The 20,503-nt window shown below is 41.1% G+C and overlaps 1 protein-coding gene across 2 annotated transcripts in view; it reads right to left on the bottom strand.

The window, feature by feature from the left end:
* Itga9 (integrin subunit alpha 9) overlaps positions 1-20,503 on the bottom strand; it is a 388,816-nt gene that overhangs the window by 186,879 nt on the left and 181,434 nt on the right. For both annotated transcript variants that reach the window (XM_004854266.4, XM_087181364.1), the window contains exon 16: positions 12,313-12,462. In XM_004854266.4, the coding sequence (XP_004854323.2) occupies positions 12,313-12,462 (150 nt within the window). The remainder of the gene's footprint in view (positions 1-12,312; positions 12,463-20,503) is intronic.

Consider the following 20,503-nt stretch of genomic DNA (forward strand, 5'->3'; position numbering starts at 1 on the left):
AATATAAAATTTGAATAGCACCTATTAAAGAAAGTATATTCCTAGCTTGAAAAACCTACCTATATGACAACAATAGGCTCATATATATTTTAACTGATAAATTATATCAAATATTTAAAGCAGAAAAAAAAGGAACACTTCTCCCCTCATTTTAGGAAATCAACATTGTACTAATCCTAAAACTGGATAAAGATAATAGAAGAAAAAAGTATAAACATAGATAGAAATTTGTTTAACGAAACAAACTATTAGAAGGCAGATCTGACAGTATGTAGAAAGTGGTTTTATTATAGGGATGGCAGTGTTGGTTCAGTAATGGAAGATCCATCCCCAAAAGTCATCATTTTAACAGAGGAAAGGAAAAAGCCATATGATCCTGTCACTAGTTGGAGAAAAAGTATTGGACTAAGTTCTACAGCTGTTTATGGTAAAAGCTATCAGTAGAAGTATAACAGAACCTTCTCAACAGATGAAAGACATGTACTCCATACTTCCAGTGAGAATGCCTTATATGAATGGAGAAGATACAATACTTTCTCCTTAAGGTGAGGAACAAGAGCAGATATGCCTACTCTTCATCTGTCCATTAAACTCTGAAACACAGGCCCAAACCAAAATAGTCTGGCAATAAAATGACACAATTAGGATAGGATTGGCAAGGTAGAAGTAAAATCTTTATATGTAGATGAAATGATCATCTACAGAGAAAATACTAAGAAATCTCTAGGAGCCCCTAGAACTTGTATTTGAATTTAGTAGGATTAGAAAACACAAGGTATATATAAAAATTCAGGTCTATGTATACTTGCTATAAATGAGGAATTGGATATTGAAATTCAAAAATTATGTAGGAGTATAAAGGACCTAGAAAAGTAAAGAAAAAAGGAAAAAAACAACAGTGTTGTAAGACGTTTAGTACCTAATTTTAAGACGTCCTCTAAAGCTACAGTAATCAAGGCAGTATTGGTGTAAGGAAAGACATATAGATCATTGGAATAAAACAGAGAATTTAGAAATAGAACCACTCATATATGGTCCACTGAGTTTTGAAAGATTATTTAACATTAACATTTTACAGAATATAAACTCAATTCCAGAGCCAAGGAAAAGATAGTGTTTTCAGCAAATGGCTCTAGAACACCTGGTATCCGTATATAAAAAATTAACCTCAACCCTTTATTTCCATACATAAAAATAACTTGAAAGGATCTATGAAACTAAATATGAAAGACTAAAACTATAAAAACTTTAAGAAATTATAAGGGAAAATGTTTATGAATTTAGGGCAGGCAAGAACTTCCTAGAATACAAAAAAACACGATGTATAAAAGAAAAAAAAACTGATAAGTGAGCTTCCATAAAAATTTAAGAATTTTAAATGACATTGTTAAAATGAAAAGTAGTCCTTAAACAGACCATATTTACAATGCATATAACCTATGACCAGAATATATAAAGAACTGTTACAGCTCATTAATAGACAACCCAATTAAAACGTAGACACAAGATGATAAATAGCCAGTACAGCACAAGGAAAGGTGTGCAACACTAGAATCAGAAAAATACTAATCAGGACAATAATAAGACTGAGTTATACACTCATTAGGGAGATGAAGTTAAAAGTTTGAAAGCCTTGTCATGACTTTATTCTTTTTGATGGATTCTCCCCTGTTCTGCTTAATTTATCACGCCCAACGGATTCATTCTGCTGGGCTTCCTGGGGTTGTGATCCTCATTGTCCATTCCTAGGATATTGTCTAAAATGTTCTGGAGTGCCGGTTTGGTATTCATGAAGTTCCTGAGGTGCTCTTTGTCACGAAAGCATCTTATTTCTCCATCAATTTTGAAAGATAGTTTTGCAGGGTACATCAATCTGGGTTGGAGGCTGTTTTCCTTTAGGGCTTGAAATACATCATTCCAAGCTCTTCTTGCCTTAAGGGTTTGCATTGAGAAGTCTGGTATGATTCTGATGGGCTTTCCTTTTATGTGATTTGTTTCTTTTCTCTCACTGCTTGTAGAATTTTGTTCTTCGGTTCAGTTTCGGAATCCTAACTATTATATGCCTATGTGTAGAGTTTTTTTGATCAAGGTTATTTGGAGTCCTATATGCCTCACTTATCTGTGTGTCAGGTTCTTTTCCCCTGCTTGGGAAGTTTTCTGCCATCACTTCTGTGAACAGTTTTTTTTATGTCATCTGCACTCTCTCCTGTTTCTTCATTGACTCCAATCAGTCTGATGTTATTTTTCTTTGCGTCGTCTAGCAGCTGCTGGAGGATTGATTTCTCATGTTCCCTTACAATTTTAAAGCAATTTTTCTTTTCCTAGTCAGTAATTGCAATCTAATCTTCTATATCTGAAATTCTGTCCTCATATTGGCTCATTCTGCTGTGTAGACTTTCAATGGAGTTTTTCATCTCCTGGAAATCTATCTGTTTGTGTTTTATGGATTCCATTTGTTTCCTATGTTGGGATTCCATCATGTTCCTCAGCTTCTCTCTACATTTATTAATCATGTTTGCACTATGAGCACAATCTTTGCTGTTATCTGAGAAATTATTTCTGATTTTATTTTTTCCAGATCCTCTTTTGTTGCCAATTCAGGGAGTCCAGGTGGTTGAGTATCAGATTTGTCCATCTCGTTTCCCTTTGGGGTTGCTGTAGGTGATCTGGAAGCCTATTTTTGAGGCTTGTTTACCTGTCTTCTCATTTCCACGGTGGGGTGTGTGTGTGTGCTGCTGGCACCCACACAGCTCACCTCCTCTGCCGTGGGAGCATTGGAATGGTGACCAAGGAGCCTCCTCCTGGGCACTGGGATTGGCTCACCTCCTCTGCCCTGGGAGCGGTGGAAAGGTGGCCCAGGAACCTCCTCCTGGGTGCTGGGATTGGCTCACCTCCTGTGCCCTGGGAGCAGTGGAATGGCAGTTGGGGAGCCTCCTCTTCCCATTGCATTTTGATATTCCACTTCACAACTACTTATATTATGTAACCCTTAAGATAATTCAGTTATTCTATCTTTTAAGATCCTTGGATAACAATCACAGAAATGAAAATTATTACCCATCACTTTTACAATAATACAATATTCATTTTTGTCTACATATTTGCCTTTATGAATGAGTTTCCTACTTCATTATGTTCTGTTATTGGTGTTTAGAGTCTTTTCAACTCAGACTCCCTTTAGTGTTTCTTGTAAAGCAGGCCTAGTGGTGAAAAAGTCTTTGTCTCCCCCTCACTTTTGAAGGGCAAGTTTTCTAGGTATAGTATTTTTGTTTGGCAGGTTTTTTTCTTTCAGCACTTTGGACCTATCATTCTGCTCCTCTCTGACCTACAAGGTTTCTGCTGAAAAAGCCACATCACTAATCACCAGGGAAATGCAAATCAAAACCAAAATAAGACCACCTCACACACGTTAGGATGGCTAGTACCAAGAAGACAAGGAATAACTAGTGTTGGGTGAAGGTGTGGAGAAAAAAGAGCCCTTGTACATTAAGAGTGAGAACATAAATTGGTATAGCTACTATAGAAAACAATATGGAAGTTCCTCAGAAAATTAAAAATCAAACTACCATATGATCAAGCAATTTCTCTTCTTGGTTGATAGATAGCCAAAGAAATGAAATTGGCAGCTTGTAGAGTTATATACACTCCAAAGTTTCTTACAGCAATATTGACAATAGCCAAGATATAGAAACAACTTGTCAACAGGCAAATAAACCCACTATAAATTTAAAATAGTATAAGTAAAAAATGTATTTGATACACTTACCCCTCATAACGTCATAATTTAGCCTAATCTATCTTAAGTATGCTCAGAACTCTTACATTGGTCTACAATGGAATAAAATCACCTAACACAAAACTTGTTTATAATAAAATATTAAATATCTTGTATAATTTGTTGAATATTATGCTGAAAGTAAAAACAGAATGGTTGCAATAAAGATGAAAAAATCAGAAGTCCAACCATTGTAAGGTGGGGACTGTGTTGATGCAATGGCTGATCAAAATACATGGTGAATGTTCAAATTTTTAAAAATTTATTACAGTAAAAGGCACATTGCCATTAATCCCTCTCAAAATATTCCCTCTCAGTTTTAACACATTCCATCATTCTTGTCACTTTCTAAAGCAGTTCTGGAAATCTTCTTTCTTGAGTGTCTTTATAAGATGTGATCAAAAATACAGTGAATGTTGCTAAGAGCCATCCAATGGAAAAGTAGCCTCATAAAAACACGAGTGTGTCCTCATCCACCTTAGGCACCAGACTTGGCATTGTTCAACTTCTGATTCTTCCTCAGAGTTAAAATTACCATGAAAGGTAAACATTTTTAATTGATACAGGATATCAAGGCAGCCACAACAGCATAACTAAAGAAACTCATGTAAGAGGATTTCCAGAACTGCTTTGGAAAGCGGCAAGAATGGTGGGATAAGGGTGTTTGAAGTAAGGAGGATTAACGGCAATGTGTCTTTTACTGTAACAAAAATTTATGAAATTTAAACATTAACTATATTTTTCAATCACAACTTGTACAATGGAATATTATTTAGGCTTAAAAAGGAGATTCTGCCATTTTTTTACAACGTGAGTTTGAAACTCGTTATGCTAAGTGAAATAAGCCAGACAGAGAAAAATACTGCATGATCTCACTTACACATGGAGTCTTAAAAAGTAAAATAACTATAAACAGATGGCAGAACCTTGGTGGTTACCAGAAGTGTGAGGTGAGTGGAGGGAACAGGAAGATATGGGTCAAAGTACATGGAGTTATGTAAGATGAATAATTATGAAGTGCTCATGTACAGGATAATAACTGTAGTTAATATTATATTATGTAGTGGAAATTTGCCAAAAGAGATTTCAAGCACTCTTATTATAGAAAAAAGGTAACTTTTTTCATATGTTCATCAGCTTGACTGTAGTAATCATTTCACTATGTATATGAATACTTATGTTGTTCATCTTATATAAATAAACAACAAAATATCAAATTGCTGAGTGGTTTATTATGCAGCAATAGATTTAATAATTTAACAAAGTGTTTATTCTAATGAATACTCCATCAACCTAACAGGCTTCTCAAACTTGGGTAATGCTATAAGCAAACTTTAAGCCCTGGCTCAGGCAAGACTCTCTAAAGGCTGGGGATCCAACTGCCTTATGGGTCCAAAAGCAGGAGACCAGCCAATCAAGTGACTTGTGCCCTGCACTGGGAGCCTGAGGTTGAAACTCAGAATTCCTGAGCCTGAACCTGGATGGGCCTGGCTGAGTAAATGGCCAGTTTGTTTCCTAAGGAACTGAGAAGTACCTCTCTGAGGCAAGGCAGCGAGTACACTACAGCCTCAAAATACTTGAACACGACTTTTCCTTTGTACAAAGTTCAAAGAGTACAGTTTGTCAACTGAAGCCATTGAGTCAAATTCTTGATTTTTCCTTTCAGGGAACAGTCCCAACAGCTGCAGTTTGGGCCTTTAAAAACTGCTTCATCTCCTTTGACCTACATCCCCCTAGTCTTCTGGGCAAACACATCTTTGGCTGCCTAAATCAGACAAATTCAAATCCAGCATGGAAGCAGTCTCCTGTCCCCCACCACTCTCCATCTGCTGACTGGTAAAAACCTGTCTGTGGACTTCCCAGGAAGAACTTTTTCAGTACATACAGACAGCTCTCACATGCCATGATGTCTTAATCCTCCATGGTTACAAGGGGCTAAAACCTCCTTTTAGGAAATGACTGTTTCCTCCCTCAGGCTTTCTCAAAGGTAAGGAATAGTTGTTCAGTTGCCTCCTCAGTTTTAAGTCTGATGGGGCAGATTTCCTGCTGGCTCCTTCTTCGCCCTGGTAATTGCCTCAAGTTTCTCTGGGAAATACAGCTTTCTTTTGGAAATTCTTTCTCTAGTTTCTCATCAATTCTTACTCTACTTCTTTTAGAACTGAGCTGACAAACTGGTTAAAAATAGAGGTAAATATTTTAGGCCTATGGGCTATTTGGTCTCTGTCACAGCTACTCAACTCTGCTGTCACAGAGCCAAACCGCCATGGGCATGTAATGAAGTGGGCATGGATGTACTCCAATAAAACTTTATTTATAAAAATAGGCAGTGCAGGATTTGACCCATGGGCTATAGTTTGCTGACTCCTATCCTAGAATATTTGGCTATTGGGTTTTTCATTCCCTTCAGGTCAGAGATGGGGTGAGGGGCACAGGACAAAGCAATGAATCCAGCTCAGCTTACATTTGCCTCTGACCCAGAGCACAGAGGCTGTGCTTTTCTTACAATGCCATGGCCACAAAGGCCAGGGTAGCTTCAGGGACTGGCAGTTCAGTAGCTGTCCCTGGATGAAGATGATATCAGAAAGGAAGTCATCCAGGTGCTCAGACCTTAGGGACCATTTCTCCTACTCAAATTTGCACTAGAAAATCCTCCCTTCTCATCTCACAGGAAGGAGGATTCTTATTTCCAGCTGTCATGTTCAGAGAAAGACCAGTTTCTTAAACTTGGTGATATTTACTTTTTAAAAAACATAATTACTGACATGGACTGGTCACTATTTACAGGGTTCCCATGGCAATGAAGTCCCAGGATAAGGCCTGAGAAAAGTATGACAATTGACTGGATGGGAATAAATGTTTTTCAAATCCCACCCCAAGGGGAACAAACAAGGCTATTTTAAGCTAAAATGAGTAAGACACGTCCTGATTGCAACATAACTTCACAGAGGGTCTCTGCCCCTAGAGTGTGGCATTCTGCCTGGATGACAGTGGTGACATTTCTGAACTGATGTTCCTCCCATCACCCTGCATAAGTTCCTAGAGGCCCAGCCATGTGTAACTCTTGTCTGCAACCCTCATCATTTAGCTCGGTATGGAAAAAAGTTTTTGTATACTGCCATGACCTGAATATAAGAAGTTTCTCCCTCCCAATTTAGTTTCTTTTTCCAAAACGCAATGCTTCCCTTCCTGTGACACAGTATCAGAGTGCAGGGTGGTCCCAGGAATTTCAGCTCCACTTCAACTTTATCCAAAATGAACGAATGAAAAGGCACATTGCCTGGTATTTCAAATTGGGTGATACAAATACTGTGGCTTTCTCAAGAATATCACAGTCTCAAGAATAAATGAAAGACAAGTACTTCATTAAATCAAAGCTATAAGATTCCTTCTATCTCAAGGTCTACAAATTGTCCTCTTAGGTTTTGTAATTATGGGAGGAAAAAAAGCTCCATTTTTCTCCCTCTAAACACAAACATTGTACCAATTTTGCTTCATGCCTCCAGGAAAGTTTGGAAAGGCTAAGTTCTTCTGCCTTGTCATCTTTTAGATTATCCATGGCTTGGCAGTCTGTAGCACCGTCCCCTTTCCCTAAAAACACCCTTCAGGTGATCCAATTCAAGCCATATGATAACTGACTACTCAGAGATGTAGGATGGGGGGGAGGGTGTCTTCGAAGGGGACACTGGGAAACCAGGCCCTTCTTTTTTTTGTTCCTAGCCAAAAAGATGAAGGAGCCTCCTCTAACACATGTTCTTGCCATGATGTTCTGTGCCCCACCACAGGTCCAAAGCAACAGGGCTAATTGCTCATGGACTGAAAGCCCCCAAACTGTGAAGCAGTTGACTAATCTCTGATGCCTGTTGTGGTAAATGAAAGCTAACACAGAAAATTAATCCCTAAAATCATGTTAATGTATCTTCAGGTAAAGCCTTTAAGAGGTAACTAGGATTAGACATCCTGAGAGTCAGGACTTCCTTGATGGAATTAGTGACTTTATGAGACTCGAATTGATGCAGACTTGCTCTATCCTGCCATGTGATGTCCTTCACCATGGTAAGATACAGCAAGAAGGCCCTCACCAGACCCCAAGCAGATGCTAGCATTATGTTCCTGGGACTTTTCAGACTCCAGAATTCTAAGCTAAATAAACTTCTGTTCTTTATAAGTTACTCTGTTTCAGGTATTTTGTTATGGAAAAAGCAAGCAGACTAAAACAGAAGCCCTGGGCTACTAGGGACCATAGACCAATGTCCTTCTGAAATATTCCTGGGACTAGATAAACTCTTATGGGCCACATTTCATTTTCCTCTACCACCTCCAACTTTTAATATCAACCATAAACATGACTCTAAGGACCTTCTACCCTCCTAAGGCTGGAAATCCTACTCCATGATTTTTATCCTAGGATCTTTTGTGTCTTATGTTTTGTTTTTTAAATGTTGCTATTAGTCACAATTTCCTAGATCATCTCAGAAGACAAGAAAAGGACTGTTTCTTTTTTTCATGATGCTAAGAATTAAACCCAGGGCCTTTACACTGAACATTCCAAACTTCTTGCCCTGCCCTAGCCCTCCCCATCCCATCTCTTGTCTTCTGAGTGAGAGTTCTGCTTCATCACTAAATTGCTTAGGCTGGGCTCAAACTTGCAACCCTCCTGCCTTAGCCTCCCAGAGGGATTGTGGAGCACATTTTTAAATGACATATCTTTGCTGAACCTGCAGTGAATAATCTCGTATATGATGTTGAACCATTACAGAATGATCTAGCTCTGTGTTCCTTCAGAAGGGCTCTTCTAACTGAGATGTATTTACTGAGCATCTACTAAAAGCCATTTACTATGTTAGGTATTGGAGATCAATAGTAAATAAGATAAAATAAACCTTGGCTCTCCCTGGGCTTCTTTTCTAGGAAGAGAGAGAGAGAGAGAGAGAGAGAGAGCGAGAGAGAGAGAGAGATAAAACAACTGGCAAAAATAATAAACTATGAATGTTGTCATAAGGGAATCTAGTAGGCAGCTAAGGCAGAGAACATAGAGTAGAAAAGAGATGGTTCTCTGGGGAGGTAACATTTAGGTTGAAACCTAAAAAATGAAAAACTGCCCATTAGGAAACCAGAATGAAGAGCTTTACAGAAGAGATATCAGCATGTGCAAAGGGCTCATGGCAAGAAAAGGCTTGGTAAGTTTGAAGGCAGCTGGCCTGCAGTACGTGAGTGGGACGTGAGACTGAACAATTCTGGAGAGGCAGCAGCCCCATCCATCAGGCAAGAGCCTGTGGACCTCATCCAGACAAAACCAGTGGGGTGGTTTGCAGGCAAGTAGCCCGGTCTAGTTGACAAATGAAAGTAACCTGGCCTGAAGGAGGGGCTAGCAGCAGAGATGGACCAAAGAGGAGGGATTCATGTACTAAATGGGCTTGAGGTGGTACAGCTGCCCTTGAGTTCTGGTTTAAACCAGCTTTGCTTCCTGGAGTGGGCCTAGCTCTCAATTCTTCCTCCCCTCAAACTGAGCCAACATCTGGAAGACACATGGAGGGATATCATTAAATTATCTTCCTTTTTATTCATAATCAGGAAAAGAAGAGTAAGCAAGAATTGCTCTTCCAGTATTTTTCTTAGGCTGCTGGACAATCTTCCCAATCTAACACCAATATTTTTCTTTTATTTTACTTTCCACCAAAGAATCACATGGTTAAAAAAATACCACCACCACCCCCACACACACACTGCACACCTCCCGTACTGAGTCCTTCTCTCAAGGGGAAACCACTGTTACACATGTCTGTTTATGTTTCTTCAGTGATTATTTCCATAGCTCTCAAAAACATGATGATATAAGAAAATATTCCTTGATTTACTAGATTTACACATCTTACTGAATTCCTGCCTTGAGAGACAAGAATTTATCTACTCACACAATGATCCCCTTCCTTCTTCCTGTTTTGTCAGGCAAATCACCACTTCTAGGTGTCTATTGAAGTGGTTTTCAAACTTTAGTTGCATCAAAATCACTAGTCAGCTTGTTAAAACACAGATTGCCAGGGCCCACCCCATGAATTTCTGACTTGGTGGCCCAATAATTGTCATTTCTCACAAGTTCCCAAGAGAGGCTGATGTTGCTGGTTCATGAACCACACTTTAAGAAACACTGTTCTACTGGTGACCTCTGCAACTTTAATAATAAAAAGCTACTTCCTGTTTCAAGTTTTGGACTATCACTTGACTCACCAATTTGAAAGACTGAAGCATTAAGAGAACTGCTGTCATTCTTTTACCTCTATACATTCAAATTTGATGACATTTGTATTTTATACTATCACTATATCTCTGTTTTGGCTTAATGGTAAAGAATGAAAACCATAAATAGTGCTATTATGACTACACGACTATTTTTCACAGTGGAGCCAAGACAAATGCAGTGCTTATATATTCTTCTCTATCTACTGAGACAAAATGAAAAGCCAGGAATATTTAACTTCCACTTATGAGAGAATATTCTTCTATCAAGTTCCTTTACTTCCTTACATTCTTCTACTTGCTCAAAATCCCACATTTTAATTTGCCTTATATTTGAACCATGAGAAAGTGACCATATTTCTATTTTTCCAAGAGTTAGTTGTTTGGTTTGGTGTACTGAGAATTGAACTCAGCACCTTTCCATTGAACTATATCCCTAGGTAATTTTTTTTTAAATTTTTAGACAGGATCTCTGTAAGTTCCCTAGGCTGGGCTCAAACTTGTGATTCCAGGAATTTTTGACTGCCTTTATTTTTTCTTATCCATAAATACAAATATTCAAAATATACTATGTTATGAATATTTGCCACTTCCTCGTCATTCTATCTATTGTTTGGCTTCATTCTTCTGCAAGTTCATTGATGTCCTGTTCTACATCGGATAAATTTTATAGACTTCCACAGTTATCATCCTGGGATTTCTTCTCATTACATTTCTGGGTGCCATGGTTTCTCGGATTCCATAGCCTCAGTCCTTCTAGTTGTCACTCTTGTTTCGTTGGAGTGCATCTCAGGTAATGTCCCTGGAAGGATTACTACAGAGGCTCCAAGTATCTATGACCTGAAGGGGGGACTGTTTTCCAGGAAGACTGCTTTGTGCTTTGAAATGGGACCAAGAGGAGAGGGGGAAGTGGATGTAAAATAAAGATATTTTATGTACATATACCAACTCCCTATGATGAATGTAATCACTATGTACTAATAAAAAATACAATGAGAAAGAATTAAGTTCCTTAAGATAAAAAAGCTCATGTTTAAATCAAAAGCATCATCACAAAGGCAGTATTTCGTGTCTACAAGTGCAATGGGAACTGACAACTGCCAGCCTTTCCCCAGCCCATCTGCATCCTCCACCAGAGAACTACCCTCAGCTAAAGGAACCTCTCTTCAGGGAGGGCTACACAGCCTCCTCTTCCTCACCCATGGCCAGCCAACAGCTGACCAATATGGGGATACAGAGGCCAGCCTTCATGTCTCAAGGAGAGGACAACCTTGCTGTCATTTATGCTCCACTCTCCCCTATCTAGACCTTAGCTGAGACCATATACTTGTGTAGCCTCTTACCCTTCCTTTACCAGTTTCCCGCAGAGTTTGGCCTCATGAGACCATGTACTCCCAAATCCGCATCTCAGACTCTGTTTCTAGGGAACTCAAGCAAAGGCAGTGTCAGAGACACTTTGGGAGAAAACAGAGATGCCTTGGTAAAAACCTCACTACCTATTTAAACACCTGAATGGACATTTCAAATCCCAAACCCTTCCCTGTGACTCTATTTACATCTTCATCTGCAGCTCACTGATTTGCTAGTTTTCCTCTCTGTTCACAGCAGGCTGAAGAACCATGAGAGTGGGGCCAGCAGGTGGTTCCTCAGCTTTGTCCCTACCTTGACAAAGTTTGGTGCAGCCAAAAAGCAGTTTTTCCTGATCTGGGCACTGCACCTCTCATAGATGGCTCAGGGCAGATAGGTTGGAACTGCTCCAGCACAGAATCAGTTCATAAGCTCATCCCTACTTACATGCCCTGCACCCAACATCATTCCAAAGCTCCTACACAGCATACAAACCAGAATCTGCTGAATATGGAGCAGGATGGGTTCCCACCTGTACCTGCCCCAGTGGTCTGGCTTCCAGAGACACTTGGGTCAGGTATATTTAATTCAGCCACCAACTCAGTAAGCTGCAGCTTTTCCTTCTTTACTTCACTTACCCCCCTACCAATAAAGCAGTCACTGAGGAACTACTGTGTACCAATCTAAGCTCTAGAAATAGTTTAGGAACAGAAAACAAGTTTGAGGATCAGTTTATGACCTCAAAGGAATTACAATTTTCTAGTATCCCTAATAGCCTGAGAATGGTCTCAATATGTTTAGATCCTATAGCAGTTAAGAGAAAACAAGATCATTTATTTCCTCATTTTATAGATCAAGAAAGGGCAGGGGTGAACCCTGAGCATTACTCTAGATCATTATTTCTGCCTCATGTGCCTACCACCATGAACCCCAGTTTTTAGCTTTTAGGTTCTCACCAGATTCTTTTGGGCAATCTTTTGTCCCTTCTTCCAGCGTAGAACTGGTGTCAGAGCTGGCAGCTCTCTCTCCTCCTCACCAGTCACATGTGTTCCAAGGCTGTAGGCAGCTTCAAACACGATGGGGCTGATGACATCCTGCACCCTCCGCTGTAACAATAAACAGGCAAGTTAACCACGGATGTAGCTGACAGTTGTGAAGTGTTTCACAGCTTACAAAGGTCTTCTGCATGACTTCTCTTTTGCATCCTCACAACCAGTTTGTGGCGGAGCTTTACTGCTTTCATACTTCAGATGAGGTAAGTGAGGCCTAGGGCCATTATCAGCTTGTCTCTGGGTCATTCTGCTAATGGTGAGGCTTCTTTATTCTACTTTGCATAGTGCTAAATCATCTTCACTTGAGCATATGGAAGACATTATTTTCTTCATCTTCCAAAAATTCTTAGAAGCCAGTTGCAGGGTGGGAGAGAATCTGCACTCACTGCTAACCCTTTGCATCCATGGTGCTTTGATGATCAAAGCTCTTGTGCACTGAGATTACAGATTTTGTATTAGAGCCGGGAACCAAAAAACACTGGGTGGCTCAGCATCCCCCCAAGGGTTAGTCATTCATGGAGTCAGGGATGAAAGTTTGACTTCAGATTTTGTGTTCTTTCCTCTGAAACTCAAAGACTTCAGGACCCAAAAGAATGGCAGGCTGGAAGTCACAGGGAGAAAAGAGAGGAAGGGAAGAGAAGACGGCACATATGCCCTAAACACTTACAAGATGCCAGCCCGTGCCAGGTATTCTAGAGAGATGAGCAACATGCCCAAGCCCTGTGAGCTAAGGTGTATTATTCTCCACTGCACAGAAAAGGAAAGGAAAGCCACAAGACTAGGTTTCCCAGGTCACAGGGCCAGTAAAGATTTCAAGTCTCATCTTTAACCCTGGAGTTCCTGGCCTTTACACACAGTGTCACTGCCTTCAGAGGACTCTGGGCCCCAAGATCTCACAGCTGAGAGTTAGAGGCAAAAGCTGGGAGGTAGTGCCATATCCACGGCCAACATGCTCTGCTATATGAGAGGTGGCAAAGGAAAGCAGCACCAATAACCAAGTCCCCTCTGCCCCTATATCCATCACAGAGAGCGATGTGGGGTGGAGGAGGCACAAGAGAGTGGGAATGGCCTTGTTGGGAAACAAGAGAGGCTGGGGGATGGGGGCAGCAAAAGGCAAGCTCTGGGCCATGAGTACAGAGCCCAGGAGCTCAAGCTATTCTCTGTGTGAATTCAGGAGGCCCTAGGAGTAGAGTAGTGTTTTGGTCAAAACAGTAGAAAGCTTTTTGTGTCCTGGGAGACATAAAGAGTTTGCTTCCACCTCTCAGAGACACCCAGCCCTCTTCCCTACAGGCAGACACTCCTGCCATTTTTGGGGAAGTGGGTCTTTGTCCAGCATATACACACACAGGTAAGCAAAGCCTCAGCCTACATTGCCTTTGCCCTCTTCACCCAGCACACATTCTGGAGATGAGCTATGTCCATACCATCTCCTTTTGAAATGCACACAGTGACCAACGTTTGGGCTCAAGTTAACTTTAACAAGCCAATTGTAGCAGCATTCTCCGAGGGGGTTCTAGGAACTTCAGTTCCCTGGGACAATGGTTAAAAAAAAAAAAGTCTACAATAAGCTGAGGGAAATAAAGTTAAACAAAGTGAAAGAGGATTTTACTCTGTCTTGTTTATTTCTGATTTTACTGTAATTGCCTCTAAGAATAGGGGGTGGGCCCAAATTATTGGGCATGGAATCTTGTATTTCCTCAGAGCATGTGCTGAGTAGAACACACTCAGAGATACCAGAGGGCAGGTTAAAGTCTCTAGCAGCATCCCAGGACAGGAAATGGGAGGGCAAAGCCAGGGGACATGGGACAGGTGGCAGATGTGGCCACATTGTAGCTGCTGAACTGTGGGATATGAGGAATGGGAAAAAGGGCCACAAGTGACTTCATGGGTGAGTACCTGAGTGATCAGCAGACAATCTATATTTGTGTTCAGCCAAGCATTCGCTCAGAGGTAGATTCAATTATTTTGCATAAGTAAAATATGGGACCTACCGGGGGAAGTGATGGAGGAACCTTTGGACATATTACTTCCAGAAAACTCTCTGAAACTCCAGATTTTAGGAAAAACATTTAGGATCCTTGTCCTTTTCAGGAGCAAGGCACATGCCTGGGATCCAGATTGTCCTTGCCTGTTGACTCTTCTAACCAGAACTTAAAGTTTGTTGATGGTGTGGAGAAGAACGAATCAGTGAATGAACAAAGTTCCAACATGTTTACAAATAAATTGCACTTTTTAAGGCTATCTCAAGGATTTACACTTAACTCCTTCATGTCTATCACCCCCATTTTATGGAGAAGTTCAAATAAATTGTCCTCCACCTTAAAGCTGGTAAAGCAGTGCGACCAGACTTATTCTTGGAATCAGCAGTAACACTTTCCTTGCTGTCCATAAAATACTATTTAAAAATCATTCCAAGCACTTTAGGTTTTGTCACCACCCTAAAATACTGCTTGTTTACCTAAGAGCATATAGAGGAAAGGGGGAGAGGAATGTTTCATATATGGGAATGGAGGTGAATGAGTGACAAATAACTAGCAAATACAGGCGGCTGAAAGGGAGGGCTATTTGTAAATGTGTGGCCAGCAAACCATAACCACTGAGGAGGGAAACCTTAGTCATGTCGAAGCCTATTTTGGATAAGCAATGCATTTGCACCTTGAGGGTTGTGGATACGTTTTCTGGCAATGATTGCATGAACCTGTTTTAATTAAGGAGTTTGGAAAGCAGCTTTTTATTACATGTCCCAGTAACTTGGGGCAGACAGGAACTCAAACCACACTGAGCCGTGGGTGGAAGCAGAGGAGGGCAAAGTGATCAGAAACAGGCCAACAACCCCAAAGGACACCCTCCTTCCCATACTGTGCTGTCTTCCTGAGGGCAGCAGAGGAAAAGTAGCAGCACCATTTAGTGATTTCCTTCTCGTTTTTGGAAGCACAGCTTCCCTCTGCTCAGCACAGCAATTAAGCGGAGGAACTCAGCAGAGAGGGAAGCCTAAGGCTCTGGCACAGACTATAGTTGCTAAAATTTTACTGCTAAAAAAAGTTACCACTACAAACTGACACTTCTAAAATTGAAAACCCACTTATTGAATAAAGGCTAGAACCTACCTTTTCTTGCTAAAATTCTACAGGTGTCTGTCTTTTGCTCTGAAAATTGAAGGATCCCCTGCAGAGAACACCCAGACTGGTAGCAGAGTTGGCAGTGGCTGAGGGTTTATAGGGAACTTAACATATGCTGCATTTGAAATTTATTGGGTGCTTACTTTATGCCAGGCAATGTGCTGGTCATACATGAAAGACTATCAGTCAGTTATTAGTCTCAGGGGAAACAGGCAAGCAATGACAATGCCATTCATGTGCACCAGTGCAGAGGAGACTCTAGGGACTCAAAGCAAGGAGATCTGATTCATACGGGACTGGCAGCCTTCCCAAAGGAGGCACCCCTGGGCTGAGATGTAAGACAGAAGGACATGAGCCAGAGAGCAGGTGTGAGGCCCAGCTGGTACAGCAGTGTGCAGAGGGGATGGGGTGTCTGGTGGACAGCATATGACTCCCAGAGGTGAGAAGGTCAGGGTGTTGGGCAGGAATGGGGGAGAGGAGGATAAACAGAAACCAGGTCCCAGGTGGCTTTCCAGATCATGCAAATGTCATTCTAAAAACTGGGGAGAAACGGGAGGGGGTTAATCTGATACTAGAGGCTGAGATCTAGAAAGATCCCTCTAGCTGTAGCATGGAAGTAGATTGATGAGAGTAGGACTAGGGAGAGGAGGCTGCTAAAGGGGTTTAGGGAAAGACAATGCAGTCCTGAGTCAGGACACAGCAGTTGAATAGAGAAAGGAGGGCCCATCTATGTGGTCAAAGGAAGATATATATTACTGTTTGGGAGGAACACCTGGAATAACTTGATTCTACCCCTCATGCTTATAGCCCCAAGTGAGTTGGACCTGAACACCATGGTACTCACTGCCTAGCCATGTGACTTAGAAACCTATGCATCACTGCTTTTCTTCACCAAAAAATAAAGAGTTTGTCTCATCCTCAGTCACCAGTAGTGACAGTGGCAAGTGAAATGAAAATAGGAAGGGTTGGCCTCACTTTACATGTGCAAAAATCACAGAAAGATAGCAAATAAGCAGTTACCATTAAACTAGATAATTGCTTTGAGAAAAATACTCTAAGTGTGTTTTAAAGACATTCAGTATTTTTTCCAAAGATATGATCCTTCTGTCCCCTTTCTCACCTGTAATTTTGTAACCTCTCTCGCCACTTCTACCTATGATGCCCTTGCAGACACTCCTAGATAAAGGAAATATCAAAAAGTAGGATACCATTTCCATGACCTCTATGACCATAATACAGTCATGCACTGCATGACATTTCCCTCAGCACATCATATGATAGAGGCCCCATAAGAGTGTACTGTCCAGTGACATTATAGCCATCTTAGCCTGAGTGAGCATAATTTATGGTGTTCGCACAATGATGAAACTATCCAGCCCCATGTTTCACAACACATGACTCTAATTAGAATGGCAGTTAAAATGTTATAGGCTATTTTAAAATTCTCATAAGCCTGAGGATTCTTTTAAAAGCAAATGGAGGGCTTTACATTTCCAGTAATAACAGAGTAACTTACTAAATATCTACCCTCCCACTGACAACTAGAAGAGGTGGATATACAAACACATGAATGCATGTGCACACACCTGTTTAAAAGTATCAAGAAACTATCATAGAGACAACAAGACTTCAGAGGCAAGAGTCCCAAAGAGAAGAAAAGAACATGGAGGTGACTGCAACATTTATTAGTACTTTTGCCTTGATGTGTTTCCAGATCTATGAGCAGTGTGGGATGGGAGGCTGTGAAACTGAACATGAAGTGGTGGCTAAAAGGTCGTTTTTCCAGCATGCTGAAAGGCTGATGTATGTAGGAGGACCACAAATTTGAGTTCAGCTCGGGCAACTTAACAAGACTCTGGCTCAAAAACGTATTTCACTGGGGCAAGGGAGGGGGGACCAGTGGGGATATAGCAAAGGCCCTGGGTTCAAACTCCTAAATGGCAGTAAGAAAAAATATAAAATGTCAAGTTTTTGAGTTTCTGGCAAACTTAGAAATCTGTGGAAACAAAATTTAGAGCTCAAAGCTACTAAAGTAGCCAGGACTTGAGGAGCCAAGTTCCCAAAGAGAAAAAAGCATATTAAAAACACATTTACCCTAAAAGTATCTGGTGATTGCACAGTAGCCCAGGGCTACGAGCCTGAGAAACGAAGCAGAAGGCAGAAAATAAGGTTCTGAGAAGATGGGAGCTTATATTTAGCTGGAAACTGGACACAGCAGAAGAACCCGTGACCCAAAAGGCAACTCAACAGGAAATATTCATATCAAGGCATGGAGAGGGAAAAGGACAGAAAATTCAAAAATGAACCTAAGAGACATACAGGACACAGTGAAAGATGTAACATTTATAATTACATAATGTACTAGCATACTGTAGGGGAACAATAAATAGTGGCTACTGGTATCTTTACTGTAATTTTTACAATAAATTTTATAAGAAAGTCAAAACTGTCCTATTATTAAGCAAATCTTTATTACAAACTGTGCGTGTTGCAAGAATCTGTCTCCCATTTTACAAGAAAATAAACTGAGGCCAAACATGGTTTTATTTACAGTCCTATAAACTAGAAAGTAACCAGGCAAAATTAAAACCAAGGGAGAAAACTCTCAAAATAATTTTAAGCAAAACTTTATGAAAAGCACTACTGATAACAATTGTCTTCCAAGACAGGATGTACATTGGGAAAAGAAGGGACAAAGCTCTACCTTTGTATGAGTTCAGTTATAAACACTGACCTGACAGTCAAAGCTCCAAAAACAGTTGAACTCAAAGAATTCTAGATCCTGTCATGAGAACAGGAAATAAGTGTTGTAAATCAGTATATCTTGTTCTGAAAGTTTCTCAACAAGATTAGAGATTTCAAATATGACTATATATTACTTTAAATGCAATTATGACTTTACATGAATGAATATCACCATTAATCTGACACATATGATCCTTTGGCAATCATTACTGGTCAGGAAGGGTAAGGAAACATCAGTTATGCTCCAACTAAAATATCTGCATGAATGAATCTATTTGTCTGTGAAAACCACAACTTTCACAGATGCCTTTTCTTTTTAAAAGATAAAACATCTACCTGGATACTTGAGGAATGGTTTGCTTCTGTGTTAGCATTTGTGGGGGCAGGGGTAATAACTGTGGGTATAGGGAGGGGAGATCTCAGTTCTGCCTTGAGGCCCCCCCCACTATGTCTCCTGGATGGTACTGAGCATGCTCCTATCAGGAAGGGCAGAAAGCAGCTGCAGCAGCCAGGTACTCAAGGTAGGTTCAAATGACAGGTGTGTGAGGTAAGTAAGCGGCAGAAGTATGAAAAGTGGACATTGTGGTTGGCCCTCCAGAGGAACTTCTGTGGGGTTTCCTCAGGCCAACACTTGGTTCTTTTGTTATAAGGCACAGAAAGGTAGAAAGAAGGCAATCAGGAAAGAGGGAAATAAAAACAGCAATGCAGACAAGAAGATGCCCATTCAAAAACCATAGCAATCTGATGAGGGAAGGAGGAAAGGAACAGGAGTTAGGGTATCAAGAGTCCTTGGAGAGGCGATGACCCTGAAAGGAAAACTACAAGTTCAGCAGGTTGATGGGGGATGGGAATGGAAGCCATCATCCTATCGATTAGAATGATAATATGGAGGTCTTATAGCTACCATCTGAGAAATGGGGACAGCAAGTCAAGAGGAAAGCAAGGACTTTGGTATCAGAAACTCCCTAGTGCTGAGGGAGTCCCAGCTCTGTCTCACATACTATGTGATCTTGATCTCTTCACTTACTCTATCTGAACTTGTTTTCTCAGACATAAAATGGGCTGACACAATGTCAGTGAATATTAGACACAATAGACATTGAGCACCTTGGAGAGCTCCTGGGACTCAAGAAGGCCAGCTGTCCCACCACCACCATCACCATCACCACCATCTTAAAAGGGGTAGGGGCCAGACCACAGGGTGAGGGGCAGGGAGGGCCAGCAGTTTAGAACCAGGACTCAGGACCTCAAGAACCAGAGGAAGGAGCTTTATGAATCTTTAACATCAGCTGTAAGAAAAGAATCCCAGAGGCAATCTGAGGAACTGACTCTTGGTGGGAAAGGATGAGGACAAGCTCTTTACAGGGCTGCTGTTCCCCATGTCTCCCATCTTCCACCTCATGCTGGTTGCCTTCATCACCCAACTGCCTCTTCTGTAAGGAACTGTCTTTGGTCAAATGGGAGCCATCTCACCTAGGGGTTACACTCCTCACCCCTTCCCACCAGGGCACCCCCAGCAATGACTGGCTGCATGGGTGTAGAAAAAGCTGACCCTCCATCTCTAGGTGGGACAACTCTGTGGTGCAACTTATGCTCCAGAGTGGGATGAATCAGTTTGACTCCAGCTAGAGTGTATGCTTATTCAGTTTCTCCTCCTGCCCCATCTTGCTTCCCTGGTTTGTCTCATCCAGAGAGCACTCATTCCATAAACTGAGTGAACTTCAATCTCTCTCTCAGGTTCTGCTCCTTGGGAAACTGACCTCAGACAGTAATTGAGTGTTAAAAAAAAACATGGCAGCAGAAACACCACACATGCTCACTCTCTCACTCACAATATATAGATAATACAGGGGCTGTTGGAGGTAGGGAAAGGCGGAGCTCCTGATTTCTCAACATCCTACCCTCAGCTGCTGGCACTCAAGGATAATATCCTACTGACTACTTGGAAAATGTTCACTGTAGAGATGAAGAAAGTAGGGGCCAAAGAAGCAAAGGGGTTCACCAAGACCACAGCTAACATCCTTTTTTATTCTACACTCTAGACTCTAAGAGACAAAGAAAGACACACTAAGAATGCAGCATGGATCAGAAAGGGAAGCTGTGGCCAGAGAAATCTTTGAACCAAGAAGAAGGACACCTCTCTCAGCCCTATGGACTTCTGTGAATCCCATCCTCTTACCAGGAATTATGGCTTGTATCTAGATGTCCCCCCAAGGCTTCACACACTTACA

Source organism: Heterocephalus glaber, unplaced genomic scaffold (assembly GCF_053883595.1).
Source record: "Heterocephalus glaber isolate CG9 unplaced genomic scaffold, H.glaber_assembly_v1.0 deba00001472, whole genome shotgun sequence".
NCBI lineage: Eukaryota > Metazoa > Chordata > Mammalia > Rodentia > Bathyergidae > Heterocephalus > Heterocephalus glaber.